The 22,532-nt window shown below is 42.2% G+C and overlaps 1 protein-coding gene across 1 annotated transcript in view; it reads right to left on the bottom strand.

The window, feature by feature from the left end:
* The window catches only part of LOC124802742 (sodium-dependent noradrenaline transporter-like), a 423,112-nt gene that overhangs the window by 102,581 nt on the left and 297,999 nt on the right, over window positions 1-22,532 (bottom strand). Inside the window, exon 7 of the mRNA XM_047263726.1 lies at window positions 17,801-17,925. Within this exon, the coding sequence (XP_047119682.1) occupies window positions 17,801-17,925 (125 nt within the window). The remainder of the gene's footprint in view (window positions 1-17,800; window positions 17,926-22,532) is intronic.

Raw genomic sequence — 22,532 nt, 5'->3', positions numbered from 1 at the left:
ACGTCATCTTCGTGGTGTAGCAATTTTAATCGCCAGTAGTGTATAAGTGATGCGCGAGAGAAAATTATACAGTGGCCGATAACTGGTTGCTGTCCTGCTTCGCTGCAGCCCATCTGCCCGTTACTACTCTCATGGCGGCTGCACCTCGCCAGAAGTCCCTAACTGCGACAATTCGCAGTCTCTCTTGAAACCACCTACTTAAGGTAGACATCCAGCAACAGCACGACTTCCGACATGGAGTATTCAGTGTGTCTGATGTGGCTCCAGCAGCTATTAAGCGTGCTGAAACATGGTGTCTTATAAGGCAGCGTCGAACCCACTCCTTGAGTGACTGTGTCACAGACGATCGGTGTGATGGCAGTGGCATTCACAGGAGCGTGCCATGCCGAATTATTCAGATCGCCATGAGACACACTCAGTAACTGTCATGTTCTCATTCAGTCCTCCATCTCTAGGAAAGGCTTCCTTTTTTAACAAAGAATAAGCTCGCATAAGGATGACGATTCAATAAGTATGTCCCATAGGCATGGAAGTACGGGTGTATCAGTTTGTCAGGGTCCAGTGGAGACATTAATGAAACCTGGTAGTCAAGGAAGGCAGGATTCGGTAACGATTGTGGACGGGGCCGTAATCAGTTACTATTGGTTCCCTTTTGCAATTACACACATTTATTTTAACACGGTAATTCCAGACTCAGCAATAAATCAAGATATCTCACGTTATTAATGAAGGAATAAACAACTGTGTAATTGGTTCAAATGGCTCTAAGCACTATGAGACTTAACATCTGAGGTCATCAGTCCCCTAGATCTAGAACTACTTAAACCTAACTAACCGGAGGACATCACACACATCCATGCCCGAGGCAGGATTCGAACCTGCGACCGTAGCGGTCGCGTGGTTCCAGACTGAAGCGCCTTGAACCGCTCGGCCATTCTGGCCGGCAATATTTTAAAAACAAGCCAATGTGATCCCAATTAGGATTTTAAGGCAAGTGACCACAGCAACGGCTGAAGGCCTTTAAAGCCAAGAACATCACTTTAAAAAGACAGGCAACTGATCACCAAACACGTAAGACAAAATGATGATAAACCTTGTAGCACAAACATTTAAACCTGATGTAACGCCAAGAATGGCAATTATATAAAAAATTTAAAAAACATAGAGTAAAACAGCAAACACAATAATAAAACACAAGGGCCAGTCACAGATGGTGCCCCAGGAATCGGCAAAAAACACTTTTGCAACTAATGAGATAGGCAGCCATAAGATGGTGACTCAGGCTAGTGGCAGTCTAAAGAATGACTAATGATAATCTTGCTGAGGCTACCTGACGTCCAATAAACTAAATGCAAAGATGTAAAAATACGCAAAAGCCGGAACCGGCGGTCTGGACTCTGCACACAGAATACTGTGCTTAGAGCGCCCGGAACGAGAAAGGAATCACTGCCACCAGAGTAGAAGAATAGCCAACCAACCTACAATCAAGAAAGCTGTCAAAACTACACACCACACTGGACAACAGCTGCAAGGCGAGGAAACGTACACTGCCATTACGTACACTAACCTCCAGGGCAGGTAACTGGGGCGTTAGCGGCTACGAGGCAGGAAAAATACCGCTGGTTGAACTTAACAAATAGTAACAAACTGAACGCAATAAATAGTAATTAGAAGCCCAGGAAAGATAATCAGATCCGCCTTTCCCAAGCACTCCACTCGCTGCTCTTCGCCTCGGCAACACTACGAGCAGCAATACGAACCCCCAAGTCAGTGGAGAGTCGTAAGATCTCGCAATGGTGGAGGTTTTTCTACATGAATCCAATTGCACTAAACTTAAAGCTTGCAGGATCCGGTTTACGACGAGGTCGTGCACACTCGTGACCACGGGCCTTCAATCCGGCAGTCTATGCGCGCCGCCAGTGGGCCGGGCATGTTTACGCACTGTGCAGACCTGGCTCCTCTTCAGTTCCCAACCGAACTGCCCACTGACACGACCCAGGAGAACACCGACGTCGCTCCAAAGATGGTTCAAATGGCTCTAAGCACTATGGGACTTAACATCGGAGGTCATCAGTCCCCTATACTTAGAACTACTTAAACCTAACTAACCTAAGAACCTAAGGACATCACACACATCCATGCCCAAAGCAGGACTCGAACCTGCGACCGTAGCAGCAGCGCGGTTCCGGACTGAAGCGCCTAGAACCGCTCGGCACAGCGGCTGGCTTCGTCCCAAAGATAGGGCCACAGATATTACATATCGATAACCGCCACTGCTGCCATTAGTGGATATGGAACCCTTGCGAAACCAAGTGGCGCCAGTCAACACGAGAAGAAGACAAACAACCGCAACCACGTCATTTAAATGATACGGTCTGGCCTCCAACAGAGGACGGAAATCCACAAACAGCACCAACGCGAGCCGCAGCATGGCTCAATTCATGGAATCAAACTTTCCATTTCCGTCAGAGTAATAGCACAACTATTCAGGAAACGCGAAAAAAATTGTTGGCTGTCTTCGGACGCCTTCAGCAGCTGAGTGTGTAACGGGGACCTCTAATACGTTCCCACTGCGATTCGCACCACTGCTGCTGCTGCTGCCGCGGCCCATATTTCCAGTAACGACGCTCGCAAAGCTGACACTGTCCGCCATTAGCGGTACCATCAGTCCAGTGGACAGACAACTGGCGCCTCCCGCACGACGCGGTCAATATTGAAACGAATAGCTTCCCGTTAAGTGTGACAGCTGGTGATCGGATTTCCGATGAAGTGACCAATTAAATCGCCGCAGTCGGGAGTCTGGCTGGCATGCGGCTGACGTTCACTCCAATAGCGTTGTGGCGACTGCGGCACAAATGCGTCGCAGACTGAAGACACGAAAATCGACGAATAGTCCCGAATGAGCCCCGATGCAGAGTACGTCAATTTTTCACGCCAGGCCTTATGTCCCATGTTAAAGTTTGTATGACGCAAAAGCGTGCATTATAGCACCTTCAAAATTATAACTGGCGGCAGATATGCGTTTAAAACCATTTAATGTGGAGACAGCTGTCACGTTGGAAGGAAGGTACGTTAGCGTTTGAGGTAATCAGAGATGGAACGTTGGCTTGGAATGGACGAGAGCGAAGCCAGCTACGGCTCTGAAGGAATCACGTTGACTTTTACTAAATCTGATTCGAGGAAGCATAGGGAAACTTAACTGTTGGTTGAATGGAAATTTGAGCCCATCTCTCCACGAACACGAACCATTACTATTTCCTTCCCGATACGATTAGTTCGCTATGGCACGCTACTGTGAATGCCACTGACATTGTACCGGTCGTCTGCATGACAGTCACAGAAACAATGGGTTAGATGCTGTAGTAAGATTCTCCCTTTCGGTACGCTTAGTAGCAGCTGGAGCATCGAACGAGACACGCAGAACATTCCGTCTCTGAAGTCGCTCTGCTATTGGATTCCTATCTTAAGTAGAGATCGTGAATCATGGCACTTGTGGACCTTTGGCGGGGAACAGACGCCATGACAGTAACAACGGGCACACGAGCTGTAGCACAACAGGACAAAGCTGGACAACAGCAAACAGTTAGCACTCACTGTATAAATTTCTCTCACGTAGATACCGCGTAAATATCATGACTAGGACTGTTGAAAATTGTGTGTATTTGTTACTGATTACGGTTATTCCATGAGACTCGACATATCGATTTGAAACGCTCTAGTATTTGAGCTTTCCATCTTTGATGGCTTTATGGGCAAGGCAGGAGAAAAGAAATTGTCTCAGACTGCAATTAAATCCTCTATTATGACACTGTCGATTTCGACACTTCTAGCCTCATAATCAAATGTACTTGGTCGCAACAGAGACTCACAGCGAACCAGTGCAATACGCAATACAGGCACGTTTACAGTTGGAAAACTACTGTGGCTACCATACACAATGTTAGTTTTCCCGGTAGACTTGGTCAACTAAGGTCCAACCAGCATTACCTGTACATCAGATGTGTTACATACCAATAGGGAGTTACCTCATGCCGCGCGGAGTGGCCGTCCGGTTTGAGGCGCCATGTCACGGTCTGCGCAGCCCCTCCTACAGGAGGTTCGAGTCCTCCTTCTAGCAAGGGTGTGTGTATTCTTCATAGCACAAGTTAGTTTAAATAGTGTGTAAGTCTAGGGACTGATGACCTCAGCAGTTTGGTCCCTTAGGAATTCACAAACATTTGAACATTCGTTACCTCATTTCGATCTTTTCTACGTATGCGATCAGTGTCTTACTAGAAGCTCTCCCCCCCCCCCCCCCCCCCCGCCCGAATCTGGAAGCGTTTAAGTGTCGTCTAGAACCTGCGTGATGATATATAAAGGGCCATATAACCAGAGCACCCGTGGTCTAGGGGTAAAGTCTCTGATTACTAATCAAATCAAAATGCCCCTAGTCCCGGGTTTAAACCCTGTCGCTGCTTAAATTTTGAATAAAAATCGTCAGCAAATGGAGGCTGAAGACATCTTGCATAAGAAGTCACCCTCATTTCGCCAACGGGTTTGTTAAAGAGTGCCGAGAAGCGAACAGAGGTTCAGGGAAACTGTCCCTAAATGTGGAAGATTCAGCAATGATTAACGGCATGAAATGCAGAAAACAATGGAAACCACTGCATTATACACACATAATGTATCTCTGCAGGACATGTTACCTGTTACTGAAAAGTGTCATGATGATCTCCCCATTCCCAGAAGATTCCGGACTAGTTCTCCATTCGGATCTCTGGGAGGGGACTGCCAAGGTGGAGGTGATCATGAGAAAAACAATGAAAAACCAACGAAAGAATAACGTTCTGCGAGTCTGAGCGTGAAATGTCAGAAGTGGCGGATAAGCTAAAATGTCTGAAAAGGAAAATTCTAAGGCTCGATCTAAATATAGTGGGTGTCAGTGAAGGGAAATGGAAAGAAACGAAGGATTTCCGGGCAGTGTAGGGTAATATCAAATGGTATAACGGGTAATGGTATAACGGGGATGGAATTCGTTATGAATAAGTAGGTAGAGCGGAGAGCGAATTACAGCGGACAGTTCAGTGATTGCGTTGTTCACATCAGAATCGACATCAAACCAACGCCGACAACAATAGTTCAGATATACATGTCGACTTCGCAAGCGGAAGATACAGAGATAGAGAAAGTATATGAGAACATTGAATAGGTAATTCATTACGTAAAGGGAGACGAAAATCTGATAATCATGGGGGACTGGAATGGGGTTGTAGGGGAAGAAGTAGAAGAAATTGTTTTGAGAGAATATGGGTTCGGCAGTAGGAATGAAAGAGGAGAAAGACTAATTGAGTTCTGCAGTAAAGTTCAGCAAGTAATAGCCAATACTTTGTCCGAGAATCACAAGAGGAGGAGGTAACTCGGAAAAGGGCGGGAGATACGGGGTTATTTCAGCTAGATTACTTCATAGTCAGGCAGAGATTCCGAAATCAGATTCTGGATTGTAAGGCAAACCTTGGAGCAGATGTAGACTCCATCACAATTTGGTAGAAGAGACTTCTCAGGAAAAATCAGTGCGAAAAGAAGTCGGATGCGGAAGTACTAAGGAATGAAGAGATAAGCTTGAAGTTCTCTGAGACTATAGATACTGCGATAAGGAATAGCCCAGTAGGCTGTTCAGTTGAAGAGGAATGGACATTTCTAAAAATGGCGATCACAGAAGTTGGAAAGCAAGACACAGATGTTCGACATTCTGAGAAAAATAGGGATAAGCTACAGGGAAAGACGGGTAATATACAATATGTACAAGAGCTAAGAGGGGACAGTAAGAGTGGAAGACCAAGAACGAAGTGTTCGGATTGAAAAGGCTGTAAGGCAGGGGTGTAGTCTTTCGCCCCTATTGTTCAATCTACTCATCGAAGAAGCAATGACGGAAGTAAAAGAAAGATTCAAGGGTAGAATTAAAATTCAACGTGAAAGGTTATCAATGATGGGATTCGCTGATGACATCGCTACCCTGGGTGAAAGTGAAGAAAAATTACAGGACCTGCTTAATGAAATGCACAGTCTAATGAGTACAGAATATGTAAAATCGGAAAAAGACGGAAGTAATGAGGAGTAGCACAAATGAGAACAGTGAGAACTTACCATCACGACTGGTGGTCACGAAGTAGTTGAAGTTAAGGAATTCTGTTACGTAGGCAGAAAAATAACCCGTCATGGACGGAGGAAGGAGGACATCGAAAGCAGATTCGCACTGGCAAAAAGGAGATTCCTTGCCAAGAGAAGTCTACCAGTATCAAATCTAGACCTTAAGTTGAGGAAGAAATTTCTAAGAATGTACGTTGGTGCACAATATTCTATGACAGTGAAACATGGACTGTAGGAAAACTGGAAAAGAAGAGAATCGAACCATCTGAGATATGGTGTTACAGAAGAATGTTGGAAAGGTAAGGAATGAGGAGGTTCTCCGTAGAATCGGCGAGAAAGGAATATATGGAAAACACTGACAAGGAGGGACAGGGTGGTAGGATATCTGTTCAGACATCTCGGAGTAACTTCCATGGTACTAGAATGTAAAAACTATAGGGGAAGACAGAGGTTGGAATACACCCAGCAAGTAATTGAGGATGTAAGCTTCAAGCGTTACTCTGAGGTGAAGAGATTGGCACAGGAGAGGAATTCGTGACACATCAGACCAGTCAGAAGATTGATGACTAAAAAAAGGACCTACTGAACATTAGTATGCGTTCAGCGTTCTTCAGCATGCATCGTCGTTTGGGAGTGTGGGAATCGTGCGATACGAGGACCATCGAAAAGTCATGTGTAAGTACTGTGGACTGCATGTCATAATGCAACGGCTACTCGTCTACCAGCTCACCTTCAGAATCATGGACTATGTCCACAATCTGTGAAACATGTGTCTCAGGAACGTTTACAAAAATAAAAAGAAATTTCCAGAGTCACTCTTGAAACAGCCAATGAAACGTCGATGTCTGCGACCTCACATGAGAAATCTTATCTCTTGACCGCCGCATCATCAGTTTCATCGGATTGTTCTACAACAATTGCTGACAGAGACGTAGACTATGTCTTCGGTACAGCTGTTTAAGTTTTAGGAGCCTCGAATCGAGAACAGCTGCCAGCATGAGTAACGTAAAAAGTAAACATCCTCGGAGTAGTGAAGCAACTTAAATCACTTAATAAAGTCAAGTCTTATGGTCGAGACTGTATACCAGTTAGGTTCCTTTTGGAGTATGTGATGCATTAGCTCAATACTTAACAATCATATACAACCGTTCGCTCGACGAAAGATGCGTACCCAAAGGCTGGAAAGTTGCACGGGTCACACCAATATTCAAGAAACGTAGTAGGAGTAATCCACTAAATTACAGGCCCATATCGTTAACGTCGATATGCAGAAGGATTTTAGAACATATATTGTGTTCGAACATTATGAATTACCTTGAAGAAAACGGTCTATTGACACACAGTCAACATGGATTTAGAAAACATCGTTCCTGTGAAACACAACTAACTCTTTATTCACATGAAGTGCTGAGTGCTATTGACAAGGGATTTCAGATCGATTCCGTATTTCTGGATTTCCAGAAGGCTTTTGACACTGTACCACTTAAGCGGCTTATAGTGAAATTGCGTGCTTATGGAATATCTCTCAATTATGTGACTGGATTTGTGATTTCCTGTCAGAGACGTCACAGTTCGTAGTAATCGACGGAAAGTCATCGAGTGAAACAGAAGTGATTTCTGGCGTTCCCCAAGGTAGTGTTATAGGCCCTTTGCTGTTCCTTATCTATATAAACTATTTGGGAGACAATCCGCGCAGCCGTCTTAGGTTGTTTGCAGATGACGCTGTCGTTTATCGACTAATAACGTCATCAGAAGATAAAAAAAAACTGCAAAACGATTTACAAAAGATATCTGAATGGTGCGAAAAGTGGCAGTTGACCCTAAATAGCGAAAAGTGTGAGGTCATCCACATGAGTGCTAAAAGGAACTCGCTAAACTTCGGTAATACTATAAATCAGTCTAATCTAAAAGCTGTAAATTCAACTAAATGTCTAGGTATTACAATTTCGAACAACTTAAAGTGGAAGGAACACATAGAAAATGTTGTGCGGAAGGCTAACCAAAGACTACGTTTTATTGGCAGGACACTTAGAAAATGTAACAGACCTACTAAGGAGACTGCCTACACTACGCTTGTCCGTCCTCTTTTAGAATACTGCTTCGCTGTGTGGGATCCTAACCAGATAGGATTGACGGGAGTAGATCGAAAAAGTTCAAAGAAAGGCAGTTTTGTATTATCGCGAAAAATATGAGAGAGTGTCACAGAAATGATACAGGATTTGGGCTGGACATCATTAAAAGAAAGGCGTTTTTCGTTGCGACGGAATCTTCTCACGCAATTCGAATCACTAACTTTCTCCTTCGAATGCGAAAATATTTTGCTGACTGCGACCTACATAGGGAGGAACCATCACCACGATAAAATAGGAGAAATCAGAGCTGGTACGGAAAGATCTAGGTGTTCATTCTTACCGCATGCTATACGAGACTGGAATAATAGAGAACTGTGTAGGTTCGATGAACCCTCTGCCAGGCACTTAAATGTGATTTGCAGAGTATCCATGTCGATGTAGATGTTATCGATGCTAGAGGCCCACTACTCCAGGAAAGCCCTTCATCTCATTCGTCCCGGCAACGAGCCACCTACCCACGATGCTGCGGGCACAACGTACCTCAGCACTGAATATCAACGTGTTCCCTCTGTTGTCACAGATAAGATTAAACGATCAAAACGCTCTCGCATTAATTTCTGACGCGTGGACAGGTGTTTCCGGACACCACGTAATTAATTTCACTGTCACGACACCAGAACCAATTTTCTGCAAGAGTACTCGTCCTAGTGACAGCAGAGGAATAGCTCAATTTATCGCCTCAAGCCTTATCGCAGTAATTCAAGAGCTAAAGGATGAAAAGTTCGTAGCGGTGATCACTGAGAATGCAAGAAATATGCAGACTGCCTGGAGAATAGTGGATGGAAAGTACATCATGTAACATGTATGAGATGTTCTGCCCGTAACATCAATCTCCTCATCAAAGACATCATGGCAGCATGTGTACTCCAAGAACTGTCCCAGATTAGTAACGAAATAATCAAAACATTCAAATTCCGTCTGCTCTGATGGAATCAGAGCAGAAAGAAAAGTTTGGCAATTCGTCTGTAACTTTCAAACTTTCCTCACCAACTCGTGAGATGGAGCATTAATAAGTTTTGAGAGCCTGATACAGAACAAAGAGGCTATTCTAGAGTCCATTTTTCCCCTTGGTTCATTTTGATAACACAGAAAGGGGTACTTTTTTAGAGGAGGATACATGAGAGAGACTCGTTGTCCACTGCCATCACCCAGATAGGGGCAGACAATGTTGTCAGTGTGCATCATCACTTTGCTAAAATTGCAGTAGGGGTGGACCTTCTACAAAACAGTAGCTCAGTGCTATCTCCAGAGAACAGACTATATGTTACATCTGCAATTGCAAACAGAACAAAACCCACCCGCAACCCTATCCACACTGCAACAAACCTGTTAGAACTTCGGTATAAAGGCGCTAGTCTGAATGCTGAATATGTAAGCCATGCATTGCTTTTCATCAGCTGTTTGTGTCAGTTGTTGGGATATGAAAGAGTACGTATGTAGGTAATATCGCCGAATCAGAGCTTGCGATGGTTTCTGCTCCACAGACGTTGAGTGGGATGCTGCTGAGCATGTATCACCCTTGTGGAGAGGATTGTGCAGCAGTTGGTCGCTGAGCTACCTCGTCTGCAAACTTCTCAGTGCACCACCATCAACAGCTGCAGGCGAGAGTAACTGGTCAATGCATGGGAGAATCCATAGTAAAATTAGAAACAGGCTTTTTCCTGCAACAGCCGAAAAGTTAGTTTCCGTACAGTGGAACTTAAATTATGTGGAACACAATGAATCTGTGTCTTCAAACACTGTAGGAAGCTCCACTGAATGTACTGCAATCTAGTTTGAATACACTAATACTAATACAGAGTAATGTTATTTTGAACCGATACGTACACTTTTTATTTTTATCAAAGTCGTGATCACAAGTAGTAATAGTTTTTGCTGCATTTCACATTAATTTTATTAATTCGTTGTATTTTACGTTGAAAAGTAGACTACAAATTAAAATTAATTTCGCGAAAATGTGGGACAAAACTGTTGTCGTATGATTTAAAGGAAACAATGTTAATTAATTTACGTTTACAGGTAAATAAAGTAACATTCATGAATTATTTTCACAGCGTTTAGCCACATTTCTTTTACTTCATAACAAGTCATGTATTTCCATATTAGTTATCTTTTTCAATGTCGCCAAAAAGGAAGATGTGAAAATTGTCACACTTTTTCTACATAGTTATCCTCCTGTGTGTTACTAATAAATAAACAATATTTATAGCAAAATTGAAATTGTCAATGTTCAGTGCAGGTTTTATTCGAAAATTATTGACTTGTAACGTGGAAGAGAGGAATTTTGTAGTAAAAATAAAAGGAATACAGGCTTATCATACACACTGGAAAACGCAATTTCCTCAAAAAAAAAAAAAAAAAAAAAAAAAAAAAAAAAAAAAAATGGAAATTTTTAAAAAAAGTGGAAAATACATCAGATCGCTTCAATACCTCGTCAAGCACATATAAAACACTTTTCTGTTATTCATAAACAACTTTCGCATTAATCACTAATAACAGGAAACTCTTGTCTTTGATCATGATGAACAACATTCTATTGAGTACCGGACAACCATAATTATGTAGATTCCCTTATGTTTGTGCATGTACACCATTTTTGCATCAAAAGTCATTGCCTTGCTTGCATAAAATCGCAGAAGTTTCTCGATAAACTAGATTCTATTATCTATTAAATGTGATTTATATTTTGTAAGGATACAACGTACACAATCGACTAAACCCGGACGACGTGCGGTTGTAATTATGTGCAAAACAAAGAAGCAAGCAAACAACAAATAAAGAGAAGTCGCCGGGCCTCAGACTCCCTCTCCCACATTCACTTATGTTTCTTTCCCTACCAATGCTACCAACACCACAGGTAATCCTAACGTTTGCTACGTCATTTATGTGTTGTACTAAAACTAGCGAACTGTAGTTTTGGTAGATCGCAACTCTAGGCACATTACATGTTGTGTACGTGTTACAAATTATTTGACCTGTACCGCTCATGAGCTTAATTAAATGCCCTTTTGCCATCAGCCACTGAGGGTGTCATTTCATGAGTGGTACTGTGAGTCCATGGCTTTCCAATAGGTTTCGTTACCCTTATATTTGCTTTCCTGCACGCAATTTGTGCCCAATACAGAACGAGGTAGTAATTTTCACTTTCTGGTTCGTTACTCCGGCGAATTTGTAGTCCCTTGTATGTGTCTGGCGCCGAATATAGAGGATGTAAATGCGGATAATGAATTATGGCAAAGAAATGTTGGACATTTAAATTTCAGTTTTATGTATATTCTAAACAGCAAAAGATGTCATACGACAATACTACTAATAATAAAATAATAATCATCTCTACTTTCAGCCATCAATTTATGTTCGTCTGCAAATAACAATGTTCGCAACACTGTGATTTCGTGATTCTATATCAGGCAGATTCCTTGTCCTGCAATTCTGAACGACTTGGTCAACACAACATGGATTTTGACGGGTTCTGCTTATATTTCATGTTCCAATTTAATTTAGTTGTGTATTGACCGATACAAGCTTGTTACTGCCTTGAATGCGTTATTTGAGACTGGTTAATTTTCTGGTATTTGCCGTAAAACGTGTCCTTTGTCTCGGTCACAAGCATTTCTAAAATCTATAAACAGAATATAGTTTTAATTTGCTCTGTTGACTGATAACAATATGATACCTAAATCCTAAATCTGCACTGGTATTTTCCAAGCTTTCATTCCACTGTATTTTATCCCTCTAAGGACTGTTGCATATACTCGTATTTACAAAAATCTGAGTACAGATGCAGAAAGGTTCCCAACAAGCCAAATAAACTTTGCCTTATCTAATAAAAAGGAATGTTGTAAAGATGTGTCCATACTGATACAGGCAGCGATCACAGACTAGTTCGGGCAATTTTCACTCTCACCTCCAATTAGACCTCTCAAGGTCTGCAAAGAGAAAAATTTAATTACTGAGCCAAGTTGAAAAGACGATTTAGGACGATGGTATTTTATCATCAGTTTATACAGGTTGATTCCATAGTAACTGTACATACTTCGTGGGTATAATGAGTGCATCGAAATAAGAGTAAAATGTCAAAAAATGTCTTGTCTGAAACTGCTTTATTTCCGAGATATCAATAGATTAGGGAATCGCAAGTGCACCACAAGCAGATAAATTCTTGATGATTCAAGAGTAAGTGTACACATTTTGTCGATGTTATGCATGTATCAAAATATGCGTAAAATGTTATATAAAGTGTTCTCTGTAATTTATTTATTTCAGACTTCCGCAGTAGAGTAGGAATCACAAGTGCAACACAAACAACGTAAATGACGAAGACAGTGAGGTGTTTGACGTCCTACTGCTCTCGGAATGGTTCTGGCTCCGTTCATCTCTCTGCGCACAGTTGCACAGCCATTTTCAGTTCGCTGCTGTAGTTGTGCTACATTCTCAGTTGCAACTCCATACACCAAGTCCAGGGGATCAAGATTGGAGGGCCAGGCAGGTGGTCCTCTACGATCTACTCACTTATCGGGATAAAAACCCTGAGGTCCTTTCTTGCCTCCTGACTGAAATGTGCAGGGGCACCGTCGTGCAGAAATCATAAGATGTTTCGTGTTTGAATTAGATTAATTATTCATTCCATAGACCCATAAAAGAGGGAATCCTCCTGGGTGTGGAACATGCCAGATAAACACATTACAAAATTGTAATTAGAAAACCTTGAGTTTCATTAATTTTACTGATCCTCAGTAAATAAACAGTAAAATTATGTACATGAATTAAATTTAAACTTCTAATATTTAGAGGTTTAATACTTACATCTGCTTTCATTAAATCCATCATTCAGACATTTGCTAGTTTCTTGGCTATTACAACCAAGTATTCTCAAAAATTAAAGTATAACAAATTTTCAATAAAATGGTCTACTGCACTTGTTGAGAAACTCATGGATGGAATAGAAGGAGTTGGCCACCAAAAATTATTTTAAATTATGTTTAAATTTTGCCTTGTCTGAAACTAAACTCTTGATGGTTGCTGGTAACTTATTGAAAATATGCGTTGCTGAATACTGGATTCCTTTCTGGGCAAGAGTAAGTGATTTTAAATTTTTATGTATAATGTTCTTATTCCTAGTATTGATACTGTGTACTAAGCAGTTAGTTGGAAAAAGAGATGTATTATTTACAACAAACTTCATTAAGGAATAAATATACTGAGAAGCTGTGGTTAATACGCCCAATTATTTGAATAAGTTTCGACATGATGTTCTTGGATTTACACTACTCATTACTCTTATTATGCGCTTCTGTACTCTAAAAATTTTTTCTCTGTTTGTTGAGTTGCCCCAAAATATGATACCATATGACATAATGGAGTGAAAATAAGCAAAATATGCTAGTTTTTTTTATATTTATATGCCCTATGTCTGACATCATTCGCATTGCAAACACAGACTTGTTTAGTCCCTTAGGAGTTCGTTGTATGTTGCTCCCAACTGAGTTTATTATCAAGTTGTAATCTCAAGAATTTTACACTCTCAACTTCTCCTATTTCCATGTCATCATATTTTATACACACACCAGAAGGAACTCTGTTGGAAGTTCTAAACTGTAGCGAGCGGAACATCATAAAGCAGACCATCCAATTCATGATCCGAAAAATCTCGATACACTTTTCCAATCAGGCGTTGTGGAATGACATGCGGTCCAAGTAACTGCACCATACCAAATATTCACTGCAAAACGACGCTGATGTCTTAGTGCTGTAGCCACACGAGGATTCTCGTACGTTTACACGCGGATGTTGTGAGTATTCACGATAACAACACGGGTAAAGAGGCTCTCATCCGTGAACAGTATCCGATCACCGAAGCACACATCATCAGCATGGCACTCGAGTAACCACTGACAGAAATTCTTATGTATAGGGTAGTCTGTAGGCGGCAGCTCCTGTTCCTTCTGCAGGGGAAATGGATGGGATTGCTGTCTCCGTGGTAGGCGCCACTCAGTTTGTAAGAGGTCCATGACTAAGGAATTTATTGCTAGTGCACTCGAGCAGATGTAATTTCGATGGACTGCGCACGCGCTGCCTGCGATATGTAAGCTATAAGAGAATCTCAGACCAGAGAGCAGTGTTGGCTGCAGTAGGAACCGTGTAGCAGTAGGAGTATGTAGTAGCTAAGAGTCTGGTGTATCGAGTTGGCTGGGCCGGTTGTGGGGAGCGATGGCGGTGCCTGGGCGATGTAGTATAAGGTAAAAGCAGCCTCGCGCATATGTACTATTGTTATGTCAAGTCCCATGTAAATGTTCTTAAAAATCTCTTAATAATAATCTTCCTTATAAAAATTAACTTTTGACAATCATTCTTCTCAATTTAAAGAATTTACTAATTTCTCCAGTCTATGGTCATCCCGATTATTGTAAAGAAAAATCAGTTGTTTCTTTCTATACAAGACAAATCTATCGGCCAGCATTACACAGGGCTGTGCCAGAAAAACATCTTATTGGAGCAGATATATATGCTTTATCCGGCTGCTTCACTGAGGTAAGATTTTTCAATTTATTCAGTGTGATCTTTCAGGGCCATGACGCAGCACTTCTGACGTCCAAATTTATCAGTTTAGATTCACAGTCAATTATTGAAAGGTTATAAGTGAGCCGCAATTTTATTGAGAGGTTAGTCACATTTTATTGTTCCAAGGTTACGGAAGTAAACTGCTGGTAGGTTACGCTGAATGTGAGTGTTATACATAATTATTTTTACTGTTGAGAAGTATTTTTAACTGTGTTACGTCGAATGTGAATGAATGCTATAATTATAATTATATTTTATCTCTTGGGAGGTTACAAGATGATTGAGAAATCCCTACACGCCGCTTATAGGGCGGGTGTTTAAAGTCGGATCTTCATCTACAATTTCCACGATGTTCTCAACACCCACGCCATCCAACTGAGGCCGACCTAATCGTGGTGCACCACGAATGCCATGTTGCCTTAAACGCCTGGCCACAGCTGTGAAAGTCTGATGGTTTGGTACTTCTCTGTTTGGAAAAATTTCCATATATCGTCGTCTAGCTGCCCGTGCACTGCTTTCTGTTGCGACGTAAAGGAGGTGCATGTCCGCGTGCTCACCGTTTGAATACGCCATCGTACATCAGTGTTACGGCTTAAGAAGAAGAAAACTAAGGCAATAGCTGTTTCGTAAATCAATAGAACAGGTAACAGAAGCATATATTTGGGTAGCAACATTTCGCACTGCTGCTTTACACGAGGCGTGTTTTTTAAGTTTAAGTACCGTTTAGCCACACCGCAGCCGCAGCGCCGCGGACGGAGTTCTGCGCATGTGCACTGGCTATCTACATCTGTTGTCTACACACTGACGCCATTACAGTTCAAATGGCTCTGAGCACTATGGGACTTTACATCTGAGGTCATCAGTCCCCTAGAACTTAGAACTACTTAAACCTAACTAACCCAAGGACAGCACACACATCCATGCCCGAGGCAGGATTCGAACCTGCGACCGTAGCAGTCGCGCGGTCCCAGACTGAAGCGCCAAGAACCGCTCGGCCACACCGGCCGTCAACCATTACAGTCTGATTCTTCCTTGTTTACGTTGAGTACTGAGTGTTTAAGATGCCTCCAATAATCGTGAGTCCCGCCGACTGTGAAGTACGGGCTGTTATAAGATTTCTTAGTGCTAAAGGCCTAAAAGCGATCGATATTCATCATGAGATCTGTGCAGTTTACGGAGAAAACATTATGAGTGATGGAATGGTAAGAAAGTGGGTGAGAGCATTTAAAGATGGCCGCACAAATGTGCATGATAAACAACGGTGTGGGCGTCCTTCGGTCGTTAATGAAAGTTTGGTGCAGGAAGTGGACAATAAGGTGAGAGAAAACAGACGCTTTACAATTTCCTCCTTGCGGGATGACTTTCCTGATGTTTCTCGTAGTGTTTTGTATGTCATTGTGACCGAACACTTGAATTACCGAAAATTGTGCGCACGTTGGGTACTGAAAATGTTGACGGATGTGCACAAAACCAAACGTTTAGACAGTGCATTGACTTTCCTTGAGCGGTACCACAACGACGGTGATGATTTCTTAAGCCAAACTGTTACGGGCGATGAAACGTGGGTGGCCTACGTCATACCAGAATCAAAGCAACAGTCCATGGAATGCGGAATTCACATTCCCCCAGAAAAGTGAAGTTCAAGCAAACAATTTCTGCCCGGAAAATCATGTGCACAGTTTTTTGGGACAGAAAAGGTGTATTGCTTGTGGAACTCCTGCCTTGTAATGAGAAAACCAATGCAGCAGCTTACTGTAAGACATTGCACAATCTGCGCCGTTCAATTCAGAATAAAAGACGTGGCAAGTTGAACAAGAGCATCGTTTTGCTGCAAGACAATGCCAGTCCGCATGTGGCGAATCAGACCAAAGATCTCATCACATCTTATCGATAGGAAACTCTAGATCATCCTCCGTATCTTGCGCCCAGTGATTACCATCTGTTCCTGCACTTGAAGAAACACCTGCGCGGTCAGTGTCTTCAAGACGATGACGAAGACAAAAAGTGGTGATGCAGTGGTTAACAAGTCAGGCGGCAGACTTCTGTGAGGAGGGTGTTCAAAAACTGGTACAACGTTTTGACAAGTGCCTCAATATTGACGGAAATTATGTAGAAAAGTAGATTAAGGTACAGACTTTCATGTAAAAATAAAATTATTGAGATATCTTAGCACGTATTTTTTTAATTTCAAAACGGTACTTACTTAAAAAACACGCCTCGTATCATTGGTAGCGCCATCAGTGGCACACATGCCGTCGTTTGGCCGTATAGGCAAGTTTGATAGTTTCCAAGCCTGCTTACAACACGGTTCAGAGCAGACAGCGACGAGACGTATTGAATCCCACGCACAGGGTAACTACTTTTGCCAATAGATCTATCACGACGACTTTGATTGCTAACTTGTGTTGTGTTTGGTGTTTGATCTAGCTTGGACTTGCTATTTCTTTTATCGATAGCTGCCGACGGAGTAGGTCTGTAACGGATGGATTGTAACCGTATTGTTCGATGCAGACGTTCGACGGTTATATGCAATAATAATTGTTTTGGAATAAGTTTTGTAAATCTTAAATACTATCTATCTGTTGTCCAAGTTACATACATTTTGCGAGAATAAAAGCAATTATAATGTACTTTAATAGCATTCCTGCAGCTGGCGCGTCTAATCCTTGTACTTGACACTGATTTCAAATGTCACACTCAAGAGGAGATTTTATTGTTAATGAATGTAATTAATATAAATTAGTTTCTTGAATTGGATAACATATTAAATTAATCACTAGACTATTAGCTTGCCAATAATGCCGAAACGAAGCAAGCGTTTACTCGTATCCTGTCTTACTTGATGGCTCGAAAACAGGGACAAATATAACAGTGGTGGAAGCTTATACCACAACCGTTGTTCGATGGAAGATCCACTAATGTCTGAAATGAAATCAGAGTGACGTGTGGTCCTCCTGGCGGCATTTTGCTGTCCTACTCACCTTCGGTGGCCACGGCGCTGATGTGCACGCCCTGCTTGTGCGCCATGAAGCCCAGGTACGTGAAGATGACGAAGCCGGAGAAGAAACTCGTGAAGCAGTTCACCGCCGTCGTGATGAGGCAGTCCCTGCACACAGAAAAACACCAGCCGTGTCATCTTTTAGGTGCTCCATCTAACCAGAAACTGAGTTTTCACTAAGTAATTTGGAGGAATACTAAACCTAAAACACTACCTAGACTGAAAAACAAACCACCTTCTGTCACAAGTTGCGTTTATTTACTGCACTATGCATTTTGAGACCTGGAGGCTCATCTTCAGGTACTTTTTAGTGATTTACGTGAGGTTTTTTAGTTGTTTGCCTGTTGATATTACATTTTTGTGTTACAACATGGTATATTGCAGATATAAGTTTAACAGCGTTAATAATATGAAACTAACTTACAGTTTAACATTGTATGATGTCTGCTTCTGTTGTGCAGTCGGTATACACAATACACGCCGGCCGCGGTGGTCTCGCGGTTCTAGGCGCTCAGTCCGGAGCCGCGCGACTGCTACGGTCGCAGGTTCGAATCCTGCCTCGGGCATGGATGTGTGTGATGTCCTTAGGTTAGTTAGGTTTAAGTAGTTCTAAGTTCTAGGGGACTGATGACCACAGATGTTAAGTCCCATAGTTCTCAGAGCCATTTGTACACAATACACGTCTTTCATTTTCCAGTACATACTGGGATATATACATTGTCACATACTTTTTCGCACTTTGTAGTAGCAGAACGTAAACATGCCAAAGATTCTCGTTCATACAGATGTTCTACTTCTAAATATAATCGATTGTCTTGTTTTACAGAAGGTAATATGATATAGTATTACTAGTACACAGGTATTATTAAAATAATTATTTGGTACCATATTGTAGGTTGTCATCTGTTTGTACTATTGTAGATTTGATTCCTCAGGAATTCCTGCAAAATTAAAGATGTTTATTGTGTATACCAACTGCACAACAGAAGCAGACATCATACAATGTTAAACTGTAAGTTAGTTTCATATTATTAACGCTGTTAAACTTTTATCTGCAATATACCATGTTGTAACACAAAAATGTAATATCAACAGGCAAACAACTAAAAAACCTGATGTAAATCACTAAAAAGCACCTGAAGATGAGCCTCCAGGGCTCGAAATACATAGTGCAGTAAATAAACGCAACTTGTGACTGAAGGCGGTTTGTTCTTCATTTTACGAAAGTAAAACAGTCGCGGACGAAACACTGAAAAACAATGGATAAAATTAAACTATCTAGACTTATGAGAAGTTACTTTTGATTCACTAGAGCTAAACCCTCTCATCTCACGAATATACCAGTATCCGCAGTCATTAATTGATTGAACTGTTTCACATTTCGCTGTGAGGCACAAAATGTGAAAATCAACTTGATCTAGTAAGTTCATAAAGCATTTGGAAATTTCCGTACAGCGTCTGCCATTGTGTGTATGATGTATTGGTGTACCGTTGCGTCAGACCTTGAATGTTACCTTTCGATTGGGGTGTGCTGTTCAGTATGTTTTCACTACGAGCTTTTTTCTCCCCTAACAACAAAATACAGATTATTATTATAAACACAGATTATTGCTATAAATCTAGGGGTGTGACACAATACAGGCACGCAGGTAGAAGAGCTATAGTGTGAAATTATCTACAGCAAAGTCTGTACTCTGTATGAGGCAATCCCACGTTCCATAGTGTTAATTTGGCGACGGCATTGGAAAGAAATATTTCAGGTACCCCTCCACGTGTATTCAAACGTTGCTAAATTTCCTTTCATGATTATCACTTGAATATAAGTTGGAGGAAGTAGTATGTTTCGCACTGGAAAACAGGATCTTGCAGTTCACGGAATAAGTCGCTCTGTGGTGCAAAGCTTTCTTCTAGTGGCGTCTCCGTTGAAGTCTGTGGGGAATTTTTGTGTCGAAAAAGGTCATATTTAAGGGCAACTAAGAGCTGTCGGTGACATAAACCTTACTACCAGTTTTCTGCCAGAGCCTTCATCAGTAAAAGAGAGACACACACCATGCTCACACTGAAGCAAGCACACCTCACGCACACACGACCACCAACTCCAGCATCTCGGGCATGAACGCTGAGTTGGCGGTCGTGTGTGCGTGAGGTGTGCTTGCTTGAGGGTGAGAATGGTGTGCAGGGCCGGCGCAAGGCACGTGCGGCACTTTCCGAGGGGCGGCAAATCTGCCGCCCCCCCCCCCCCCCCCCTTTTCGTAAGACAAACTCAACATTCATGCCCAAGAGGGGATTCGAAACGAAACCTCGGAGGGAGCGGCTGCGGGAGCTGTGGCATGGCGCCTCGACTACCTACCGGCCGCCCCTGTTGAACAAGGGGAGGGAGGAGGACTAATTTCTTCCTCGCCACTGTGGCAGCACCGTCGTGTTTACGCCGGAGGAACAGGGAGGGGGAAGCAGTCTGGCATACACGGCAGTATTCTTACGAGCAGAGCGCTGCCAGCGTGTTATGCGCCGTGCGGTTTACTCACAATAATATTGCAGAAGACGAAATCTAATTTGGAAATTCGAATGCAGTGGTCGATACTGCGGTTACATGTTAAGCCTGAAGCGATTTTACTAAGCCCTTCAATGGCAGTTCAAATGGCTCTGAGCACTACGGGACTTAACATCTACGGTCATCAGTCCCCTAGAACTTAGAACTACTTAAACCTAACTAACCTAAGGACATCACACACATCCATGCCCGAGGCAGGATTCGAACCTGCGACCGTAGCAGTCGCGCGGCTCCGGACTGAGCGCCTAGAACCGCTAGACCACCGCGGCCGGCTCAATGGCAGTTTCCGAGTGTTTTATTCTTCCCGCATTATGGAAAAATGGTTGAACATTACTACAGTCAAACATGTCCAACACCTATAATGGCTAGAAGTATTCCGATTGGGTAAATACGCTGCGAGTAATTACAAGGGATAAAGACATTGCTAGCAAGCCTGGCATAAGTTGGGTTTCGACCTATTTTTGAAAATTTTTGCCATCCGTTTCTGAGTGATAGTCGGACGTTTTGGTTTTTGAGCCATGAAACACCTGTCTCCGCCTGCATGAAAAGCAATTAAACTCTGACCGGCACCTGTGTTTGACTAGTCGCACACTAGATGTAAGCACATAATCATAATAAAAGCTTTGAGACTGGCCTCTCAGTGGCCGAAACCTAGGTAGATCTGAAAAGTAAAAACAAAAATTGCGATTGATTGCTGACATTTCCTACAGATTAGTTTAAATAAAATTACACAAATGTCTTGAAGAAAAAAAAAAAAAACACCGAACGGGGGGGGGGGGGGGGGGGGGCGGTAATTTAGCAGCTCGCACGGAGCGGCACTTGGGCTTGCGCCGGCCCTGATGGTGAGTGTCTCTCTTTTACTGATGACTTCTTTACGGTAAGTACCAATCTGTCTTTTACTACATTGTTGATGTTCCTACCTGGAGTTTCCATTGTTTGATTACTAACAGTTCGATTGACTCATCGCCATCAGCTATCATAAAATTACTTACATTAGTCTGTATTACATCGTCCTTACTGCGGCGTGAAAAATAAACTAAACCAACCAGCGTCACTGATTCTAGCGTCAGTTGTAAAGCTCATTAATAGTCAACCGTAAAATGCGTTAAATAATTTTAGTATACTGCATGCATTCAGATTCCATACTCCTGTGTGGAGCGTGAAACGCAGTTGTTAGCCATGTTCCATTGTGGCAATAAATTGTTCTGACCACATGTTTGATGAATTCCATCTATAAAGATGCACGCATTAGTCGTTGCCTAGCAAAATTGCAACGACTCACAGGCGAGCGACAGTAATATATTTTTTGTGTGAGCACTGAGAAGACGCTGGTTCAAAATGGTTCAAATGGCTCTGAGCACTATGGGACTTAACTGCTAAGCTCATGAGTCCCCTAGAACTTAGAACTACTTAAACCTCACTAACCTAAGGACATCACACACATCCATGCCCGAGGCAGGATTCGAACCCGCGACCGTAGCGGTCGCGCGGTTCCGGACTGTAGCTCCTAGAACCGCTCGGCCACTTTGGCCGGCAAGACGCTGGTAGAGCGAAAAAACATGTTTGGTGGGGAGACTGTTAGGTTGACGGCCTTGTATGCAGTTTTCCAGTGATGAGGTATAGCCATGCTTTGTGTACTAAATGCATTGCAGTAATCAGTTATTGCTATCATACTGGCTACATTATTTCTAAGGCTTCTCGCGAGTTTCTTGTTAGGTATTAGTTCGTACAGATTGTGATTTTAAATGTAATGGCGACTTGTAGATTGTGCAAATGGCTCTGCAGCTACAAGGGCGAGTGTATCTTTTCGATATTTGCCCATTTACACTGATGTCGGATCTAAATAGCCTGTTCAAATAGAAGTAACAATAAACTCTCGTTCTTGCATTTGCCTTGTATACATGATAGGAAACTTATTGCTGATGCTGTTTTCTTAAAGTTTTGGCTATCATTTCTTTGTGAATGACTGAATTTTTATGTCATTTATTGAATTTGGACCAGTGAACTCATGTGTGATAAAATGTATTTCGAATACTTATTGGCGCAAGCACCATTAGTGCACACACGTCTAATTTCTTGAGTAAATATATTGTTGTGTGCAAATTATTTTCCGTCTCACTAGAGACTTTTCCCAGGAACATAGTAACATTTTCCATCGTCATCG

Source organism: Schistocerca piceifrons, chromosome 6 (genome assembly GCF_021461385.2).
Source record: "Schistocerca piceifrons isolate TAMUIC-IGC-003096 chromosome 6, iqSchPice1.1, whole genome shotgun sequence".
Taxonomy (NCBI): domain Eukaryota; kingdom Metazoa; phylum Arthropoda; class Insecta; order Orthoptera; family Acrididae; genus Schistocerca; species Schistocerca piceifrons.
This window is presented reverse-complemented; position numbering and strand designations above follow the sequence as displayed.